The sequence below is a fragment of the Gadus morhua genome, chromosome 15 (genome assembly GCF_902167405.1).
Source record: "Gadus morhua chromosome 15, gadMor3.0, whole genome shotgun sequence".
Classification (NCBI taxonomy): domain Eukaryota; kingdom Metazoa; phylum Chordata; class Actinopteri; order Gadiformes; family Gadidae; genus Gadus; species Gadus morhua.
Window position 1 is genome coordinate 1,296,340 of NC_044062.1, and position 9,092 is coordinate 1,305,431.

At 47.8% G+C, this 9,092-nt stretch overlaps 2 protein-coding genes across 7 annotated transcripts in view; both read right to left on the reverse strand.

Moving 5' to 3' along the window:
- The window catches only part of arhgap22a (Rho GTPase activating protein 22a), a 15,028-nt gene extending 13,307 nt beyond the window's left edge, over positions 1 to 1,721 (reverse strand). For 2 of the 6 annotated variants that reach the window (XM_030378331.1, XM_030378334.1), the window contains exons 1-2: positions 1,505 to 1,721; positions 934 to 1,023 (exon numbers count right to left, since the gene is read on the reverse strand). The gene's annotated coding sequence lies outside the window, so the exon portion shown is untranslated. Of the gene's footprint in view, positions 1 to 933; positions 1,024 to 1,394 lie in introns of all 6 variants that reach the window. The other 4 variants (XM_030378329.1, XM_030378330.1, XM_030378333.1 and 1 more) reach the window with 3 other exon arrangements.
- Positions 1,722 to 3,562: 1,841 nt separating this feature from the next.
- si:ch211-223a10.1 (probable protein S-acyltransferase 23) lies at positions 3,563 to 9,092 on the reverse strand. Its single transcript, XM_030378335.1, has 10 exons — positions 8,781 to 9,092; positions 8,098 to 8,233; positions 7,732 to 7,842; positions 7,213 to 7,345; positions 6,796 to 6,974; positions 6,605 to 6,678; positions 6,262 to 6,424; positions 6,051 to 6,133; positions 5,583 to 5,773; positions 3,563 to 4,567 (listed from the first exon to the last, which is right to left on the reverse strand). The coding sequence occupies exons 1-10, from the start codon at positions 8,899 to 8,901 to the stop codon at positions 4,067 to 4,069; spliced, it is 1,692 nt and encodes a 563-aa protein (XP_030234195.1). The 5' UTR covers positions 8,902 to 9,092; the 3' UTR covers positions 3,563 to 4,066.

Consider the following 9,092-nt stretch of genomic DNA (forward strand, 5'->3'; position numbering starts at 1 on the left):
GGGCGTGTGAGTGTCAGCACCTGCTCCCACAATGGCTGCTCGCGGAAATACACAAGTGCATATTTTAGGACGAGCCTCCAGCCTGGCACGGCCCCAACGACAGCGCCACTACCAGGGAGAGCTGAGGTGTCACACACACACACACACACACACACACACACACACACAGACACACACACACACACACACACACACACACACACACACACACACACAGACACGTACACACACATGCACACAGACACGTAAACACATACACACAGACATACACACATACACGTACACAAACACGTATACACACACATACGTACACACCCTCACACACACACACACGCTCAAACACACACCTGCCATGAATAAAGTCAAGGTGATGGAGCAGATAAGGGCTGAAACCTAAGCAGCTGGGCCCGAGACATGCAGTGTGTGTGTGTGTGTGTGTGTGTGTGTGTGTGTGTGTGTGTGTGTGTGTGTGTGTTTGAGTGTGTGTGTGTGGGTGCGTGCGTGCGTGCATGCGTGTGTTCGTGTGTGTGAATGCAGAGAGATCGGGGGTAGACAGACAAACGGCAGCAGCCGGGAACAGACCCATATAAAAGCCTGGGTGATAGATAGTGGACATTTGACATGGCGCGTTAGTGAAGATGGTATGTTGAGAAAATGAGGTCGTCTGTAGCTGCAAAGTCAGCTTGTAACCTTCGAGTTAGCTTGGAAGTATAAGGATTCCCAGTTTGTATCAATAAACAAGTACTAATGAGATACAGTAGTTATACATGAAACTTGGTAGTAAATTGAAAGTACTTAAATGCCCTACTATACGCAGATATAAGCTGGCAGAGACAGTCGTAAAAATCATGAAATGATGGAGCAACAACTCTAGCAAAACAATGATGAGTTGTCCTTGACCTAAATAGATAAAAACATAAAATATAACTTTACCAAATAGTATTTCTTCTGCGTCAACGGCAAGTGTCCTGGAGATCGCTGTGTGTCCATATGGTCATCATCTCTCTATCGTCTCTATCTGAACTAGGACACACACACACGCACACACACGCACGCACGCACACACACACACACACACACACACACACACACACACACACACACACACACACACACACACACACACACACACACACACACACACACACACACACATAAACACACATAAACAAAAACAAACCTTATGGTCCCTAAATTACGCATTTACCAAAAGCTTAGTCTTATACTTAATTGATCATTGCTGACCAACTCAAATGGTTCCATTCACACACACACACACACACACACACACACACACACACACACACACACACACACACACACACACACACACACACACACACACACACACACACACACACACACACACACACACACACTGCTCAGGGACGTACCTTGCATGGCTGCTGTTATTGACCCAACACTGACCAGCAGGCTGAGGAATGCTTCCCGGGGCCAGGCATAGCCACTGAGACAAATAGAGAAGCAGTCATTCGGACATTACTTGCCATGTTGTGTCTAGAGGACGGCCTGGCTCGATGACGCGCAGTCTTGAGGACGACTCTTCTTCTTTTTGGGCCCAAAGAAGCGAAGCCGTCTACGTTTCCCCCATCGTCGTCCTGTCTTAGAGACGATCACAACAACATTCTAAGAACATAGCGCATGTCTGTGCTTGCTACTCGAAGATGTCTTTCATTTTCCCGTTCTTTCAGGAAGTGCGTAGCTCACTGACAGAGAAGTGAAATTTGCTGACCTCTTGAATATTTTCAGAAGTAAACGTGGTATCGGTTTTCTCTGCCACCAAATTGAGTTTCATCGCCAGCAGTGCTGGAAGCACAGTGAAGCAGAAGGATGCCAGTCATTTACCTTTGCCAAACAACAGAGTCCATGTAAATCACCGCGGCCTGGGCTGACCTCCTCCAGCTGCTGAAGGCTGATTCATGCCTGCTGCCTCCGACCGGTCCTATTTATCGTGGGTTGGCTCTCTGCAGCGGGACTGGATGTCCGCAAACAGAGAAAGAGGAATGTTCTTCGTTGAAATCATCCAAGGAAATTAATTGATGATATAATTGTAGCTAGTAATTCAGATAACCAGGTGGCAGTAAATGGAGGAGTTGAGTTCATCTGGAGGCGGGTCTGATGTGGCGTGTCGGCGTGAGAAGCTTACCATAAGCAGAACAATGTTGAGGACATTTAGCTTGTCTGTTGTCAAAGTGCCCAAGTGATTAAATAGACCAAAACCTCACCTAACATTTGCAAGGTTACACTGAAAGTAAATGACTCTGACTATAAATGAATGATATATTACAGAATTAGGCCATCAATACAATTCTCCTGATGAAATGTGCCCATTGTGATCCAATTAAATCAGTTGGTTTACCACTAGGTTAACTGCATACAATCAAAATGTTAGATGCATCCATTTATTCCCCTTATATTCAAAGGTTTCATCCCAAAAGGGCTTCATACAGAGCCATATGTTCTGCTCAGAAGCATGTTATGCGTGCTTTATTTAATCATGATTATGTGTCTTAACAGTTCCAGCAGACTTCCTGTTCAATTTTTTGATGCAGCAATGATGCATCAAACTGAGCCACTTCACCTGACCCTGTAACTGACTTCTGCATTATGCTTAGTAAAGGGAATCTAAAGGGCTGACACAGATTACAGGGGGGAGAACTTTTGCTCATGTTCCTAAATGCTTTTGGATATGCCTAATGATGTTGAACTGTATTTGGAATTGTTTAAGACAAAGTAGTTTCATGTTCAGTATGTCCCTTAAAAACAGGCCCTTTGATGGCATGTTAATAAGCTATAATTCAAGGCTGTGTTCATTTTAGGTACATTTAGGTATTTCTGAAGCTCACAGTTCTTACGATTCTGTTAATTGAACAGTGGTGGTGTGAATTGTGTATTTTCCTTCAATTAGGTTGTTAGAGCGGCTCCTAACGAGCCATTGGGGGGCTCTGATTAAAGCGCCCCTCTTGGTGTGGTAGGCTGAGGAAGCCAGCAAGTAAATGTGTTAGAAACACTTTCAAATGATGTTTAAACTCTACCTGGGTAATTGGTAATACAGGTACCAGTTAATGACTTCCATTTGAACAATGTATAAACATGGGGTGAGAGGGTGAGAAAATAAGCAGATTCTCTCCAATAAAAAAGTGTCTATACATATTGAGTATGTGTGTGTGTGTGTGTGTGTGTGCATGCCACCATCTTCTCCATCACTCACGTCCAACACAAAGAACAAGCCAGTGCGCAGCGGGGTGCGTCATCATCTATAATGTAGAGATGTGTTCCTGAGGGACATGAAGGAAATGAGTGTAATGAAGAAAGCAGAGACCTGGAGGCCCATTAGCGGGAGTGGAGGAAGTGGCCTGGTGCAAACGAGCGGGAGCTGGTCAGGGAGGTAACAGCATTATGCTAGTCGGGAAGAAAGCCCTTCCTCTTGGAGTGCAGTTTGCTGGAGCCGGCTGCATGTGTTATGTGGATGGATATGCTAATCCCGGACGCAGAACGCTAACATAAATGTCAGGCTGAACACGTCACACCACAGGCATGCGTCATTCAATGGCAGGCTTTTTATTGAAAACTGCAATACTGACGTTAAAAGGTAAAACGTGTGTTATATAAAACCACAGACGTGCTGAGACAGAGACAGATATCCTATTTGTTTCTGCTAAAACACAGTCGAGAAATGTCCCAGCTTCACAGGACAATGCGTGTTGTTAAAGCGTGGCTTGGAGCCTGTATGGTCACCAGAGCTCCGTAGTGCACAGCTTCATTGACAGTCAAGAATCTCAGGGGTTCAGAGGTCTGAGTGGAGATGAGCCTAACGGCCACACCGCGCGAGGGTCTCTAGTAGTGTAGTGCGTTCAAATACAGTCAGAGCAATTTCATCAGTAAACAGTTCACATTCAAGTACAACAACTTAAGGTGGCAGTCACATTTTTTTTGTTACATACTAATAATAACGGACTTGAGATCCTTTTTTTGTTTCAGTGTAGACAAAGGACTTTTTTTTTTTTTTCGCGACGACACAGACGTCCCCGAGGTTCGGCGGCTCCTAAATGACGAGGGCCGTCTGGTCCGTTGGGGCCTGCCTCCGCACCAGGCCGTCCCGCCCCTCCAGCAGGAAGGAGAGCACGGCCGCCCAGCGCTGGCCGAGCGACCGCCGCCGGCCCGTCGCCTCGTCCTGTCGGAAGAAGGTGGTGGTCCCCGCCACCACGGCCTCAAACTGCTCCTTCAGCAGCCACGCCTCCCACAGCAATGTCAGCGCGTTCATGACGGCCAGGGTCGCCACCCAGAACTCCGCCCCTAAGAACGGTAGCCACGACGACCACGAGGAGGTGGCGCCGTGGTACCCGGCCGCCTTCTTGCCGTTCAGGTAGCTGGTCGCCGTGACGAGGAAGAGGAGGTGGGCGGTCACCAAGGAGATCAGGAAGACGAGGAAGAGGCGGTGGTTGTCCCTGCCCACGCAGCGGTTGAGGAAGAGGCAGTGGTGGTCGTAGTCGGCCACGCACACGTCACACAGCTTACAGTGTTTACTGTGGTCGGGCTGGAAGATCTGCGGGAGGAGGTGGACAGGAGGGGGGGGGTGATCAGAGCGCTAGCGGCGGCGCGGTGTGAGCGCACTGGGAACACTCAGGAGCATCGGAACACCGCCGACCGCTAGGAGCGCTACCGTTGGAAGGCTCAGGTCTATCAGCCGTCACGCCCTGAACGACCCGTCTAGTCGTTGGAGCTCATCTAATACTCCAAAGTTTCGGTTCGCTTACTTTTTTAGACTAGGTTTCCCAAAGTCGGATTGTTTGAATCATATTCTTATATAATAACAACAGAAAAAGCACACAAGGAACCTCTTGAGGCTGTCCAGTGTTGTAGTTTAGTGAGTTTAGTTTAGTGTTTAGTGCAGACTACAGGTACAGGTGAGCAGGTACATGGTGAGCAGGTACATGGTGAGCAGGTACATCATGTGTACATGGCGGCAAACAAGACCAGCCGAGTATGCTTTCATTTTCAACGATTTGCACATTTATTTTAATTCTTTTCACTTAAAATTGTATGCTCTATTGTTTGTATGTTCTCAGTTTGTTATTTGTCTTGGACAAAAGTCTGCTAAATGACTAAATATTTTTTTTTACATCTATAGAATGGGAACTGAAACAAACAAGGGACTCATAGCAGTAGTCTGTTTCTGCAGGGGGAACCATCAATGCTGTGCAAAATGCACAGATTGTCCTACCGCCCACTTTGATCCCCCCTCATCTCCCTCAGCCCGGGGCTATTCTCCTAACCCGGGGCTGTTCTCCTAACACGGGGCTGTTCTCCTAACCCAGGGCTGTTCTCCTAACCCGGGGCTGTTCTCCTAACCCGGGGCTATTCTCCTAACCCGGGGCTGTTCTCCTAACCCGGGGCTATTCTCCTAACCCGGGGCTGTTCTCCTAACCCGGGGCTGTTCTCCTAACCCGGGGCTATTCTCCTAACCCGGGGCTGTTCTCCTAACCCGGGGCTATTCTCCTAACCCGGGGCTGTTCTCCTAACCCGGGGCTGTTCTCCTAACCCGGGGCTGTTCTCCTCACCTCGCAGTAGGGGCAGAACCTCTGGGGCTTCTCGTTCTTCTCCACCAGGTCTGCGATGCAGGTGAAGCGGGGGTCCGACTCGGCCCGGCCCAGCGCTCCGGGGTCCTGGGTCAGGATCTTACACAGCAGCCCCAGCACCAGGGCAAAGTGGAACATGGAGAACTGCACCAGGAGCCCGGTGGACCACATGCGTGGGGCCAGTGAAGGATCAGTACAAGCTTTCACATTTATATCATTTTTCTTCTAATGTCAGGGGAAAAAAACCCAATGCCTGCAGTCTACCTAGAGGCATCCTTCAGCAAGATGCCCTCGCCTTTACCTGCTCATCAAGATGCCCCATCCTTACCTGCTCCTTAATGACATGGACCTCAAACCCCCGTCAGGTCGGTCACTTTGGATCAAAGCATGCGCTGAACGACTGAGCATCCACAGTGAACGGTGAACCTTGTAGTTTGTGTCAAAGGATATTGAGCATGATTTGCCCATAGAAGCAGAGCAAGGTGTGGAACAAGCCAGCGAAGAGCGTGCCCAGGTAGATGGGGTTTGGTAACCTGGGAAACACACCACACAACGCATCTAAACACGTGACCGCCACAGGACGACTGCAGAGGATGCATTAGCCAGGACGGAAGGAGCAGTGATCTCAGTGAGGGGGTGTCTGGGGGGATGGCGGGGAGACCTTTGGTAGGTGGTCATGCGGTGGAACGCTGTGAAGATGCTACTGGCCAGCCAGGGAAACAGCAGGCCGCAGAGAAGCCCCCCGTAGCCCCCCCCCAAGGCCGCGATGATGAGGATCACCGAGGCGCTCAGAGTCGGGTAGAGCAGCGTCCAATAGTACAGGACTGGGCCGCACACACACACACACGCACACGCACACACACACACACACACACACACACACACACACACGTCATCATCATCTTCCTCATCTTCACCATGCTCATACTCATTATATCTGGATAATAACTTGGATACATCAAGGGCTGAAGAATATTTAGAGCTAATATAAAGAGTATATTCACCGTGGGACTCCTTTGGCGTGTGGTGCATTGGCTCATTAATATACAGCCTCAGTAATTTTGTGAGTTGCTGATGCCTGAAAAAAGCAGAAAAATATAAACATTCACCTTCAAAGCAAGCCAAGAGAAAGAAAGGGGAATGGACACTGATGATACTGTGGTATCATTTAGACGGCCGTGATGGGTCGACTCACCTAAAGGTCTTCCCCAGCTTGCTGAGGTCCAGCGGGGTGAGGCCGTGGTGGTTCTTCCAGTGGAGCATCCTGTAGCCGGTCCTCTGCAGCAGCGTCCAACACACCTCCACGCCTCCGTGGTCTGCGGCCACGTGGAGCGCTGTCGCCCCCTCCTGGTCAAGAGCATCCACTGCACATCTCTGGTAACGCAAGCAACAAAGATGGACACAACGGGGTAAAAGGCATGAATTGATGCTGTCGCATGGTTACCAAAGTAACCCCTTTTACCAGCTTGAATACGTCCAGGGAATGCTCCCGAACACAAGAATACTAAAACGAGAGATACGCGCTAAAAGTAGTAATAAATGGGTGACACGCGACAATGGTGTTTGACTTCAAAGGTGAAAAAAAGTGTTAGACTGATCAGAAAGGATTCACCTGGTGTCGGAGCAGGTAGCGAACCACCTCGGTGTTGCTGGTGGAGGCTGCCATGTGCAGCGATGTGAGATGATACATGTCTGAGTCAGAGTACCGGAACATTCCTGTCTCCCACAGGTAATGCATGGCTACACTAACCACAAACAGACAAACAAACAAATACGTATGATGATAACAATATGGTCATGGTTAATATGTACAAACGGCAAACAAGACAATTTGTTCACTTGAGCTATGATGCTCGATTTAGAACACATCTCAGTTGAGATGTACCATTTACGTATCTTGAGATTAAACTGTAATGCACAAATAATAGTAGATCAAGCCTCTCACCTCATCTTTCTAATTGATATAGCTTCTCTGTATTATGCACACCATTTCATGAGAAAACTGAATTATTTGCAAATACTCTAATTTGATGAGATGCTTTTATTGTTCTCAGCTTCACTTATAGCTTTCGGTAAATCTTGTGCTGACTGGATGGCCAGATGTCAATGTAGGGGCGTGTCCTCCGCTTACATGCTGCCTCCCAGCACCGCATGGTGCAGAGATGTTTTCCCCTGCAGGTCCACCAGTCTCAGATCTGCCCCGTGTTGCATCATCTGGTGCATGATGTAGATGTTTCCCTGCCTGAGGCCGAGGCCCGAGAGAGAGCATCCGTTATCATGCATCACATACTAAAAATGTACGTATCAATATAAAAACAACAAACAATACAAAAGATGGCTCCCACGCAAAACAACAATGTTCGCTTTAAGAAGCGGTTTGTGAATGGATCGTGTGTGATGAAGGCCAGCCAACATTGACTCATTGTTTAGAGGTTTGTGCATCTATTAGTGTGGACAACATTCGCTGGCTGAGCTGTTCAATGCGGACGGGACTGACCTGCAGGCAAAGTGAAATGAGGTCTGTCCCGCTTCGGATACTAGGTTAGGGTCAGCACCGTTACTTAGCAAGCTTTCAACCAGGGAGCGGTTTCCATGGAGGGCAGCAGAGTGGAGAGGAGTGAAACCACCCCAGCCTGGGAGAAAGACAACACGGCATGCACACAGTTAATACAGTTATATTCGCATTACCTACATCAGCAGTTACAGACACACACTGGGACATATCGACACTAATGGGCTGCAAGCACCTAAGCGGCTCACTGCATTTCTTGTTCGTCTTGAAACTAACAATAAGCCATAAGTAATCATTGGAGAGATTGAGTCATAAAGGTGAACCAGCTCATATAATTTCTGAGGGGAAATTGGATCACTGATAAGCACGGTAGGATTTATTATATTTAATCAAGCACCAACTTTAAAAAAACAGACTTTTTGGTATCACCAACTCCAATACAGCATTTACGCAGTAGGGTCACGGTTTAACCCGGTTTCAGAGATATTACAATCACATAACGTAAAGGCACATCCATGAACATTTCATGAAGTGTTACCCTGAACACTGCATTCACGGCAGAAGAATAAAGAGCATGGCAAGTACAGCGGGGTGCTCAACTCCATACTGCAACAGCTTCCTGTAACACCGTGATACCTTTCCATTTCAAAGTTGTCATGCTACGTTACCTTTTTCCTTGAGAATTGATCGATCATTTTGAATCAATTCTACACACTGCTCAATATTCCCTCTCTGTATGCAGTCGAATATGTCTCCAGCGCATTCAGAGCTTTCAGGCATCGTATACATGATGATCAGCTAAAAAACGCCCCTCAATTTCTAACAGGCCACTTCTAATTTTGAGCTACGTTTAAAATCTCGGTTGTAACAACGTACTATCGTAATCAAAATCGATATTGGTGGTCATATTAATCTGCAAAGTAACGGGATCCTCTATTGTGATATACTGACTGTAGCAGACCACGCCTGGCCAACCTGAT

Excerpts from the sequence above, each read along its gene's own strand:
- si:ch211-223a10.1 (XM_030378335.1), bottom strand. The coding sequence starts at position 8,901 with ATGTATACGATGCCTGAAAGCTCTGAATGCGCTGGAGACATATTCGAC. Across the intron at positions 7,346-7,731 it reads GCGGTGCTGGGAGGCAGCAT|TGTAGCCATGCATTACCTGT; the intron begins GTAAGCGGAGGA and ends GTTTGTGGTTAG. Across the intron at positions 6,425-6,604 it reads CACGCCAAAGGAGTCCCACG|TCCTGTACTATTGGACGCTG; the intron begins GTGAATATACTC and ends TGTGCGGCCCAG.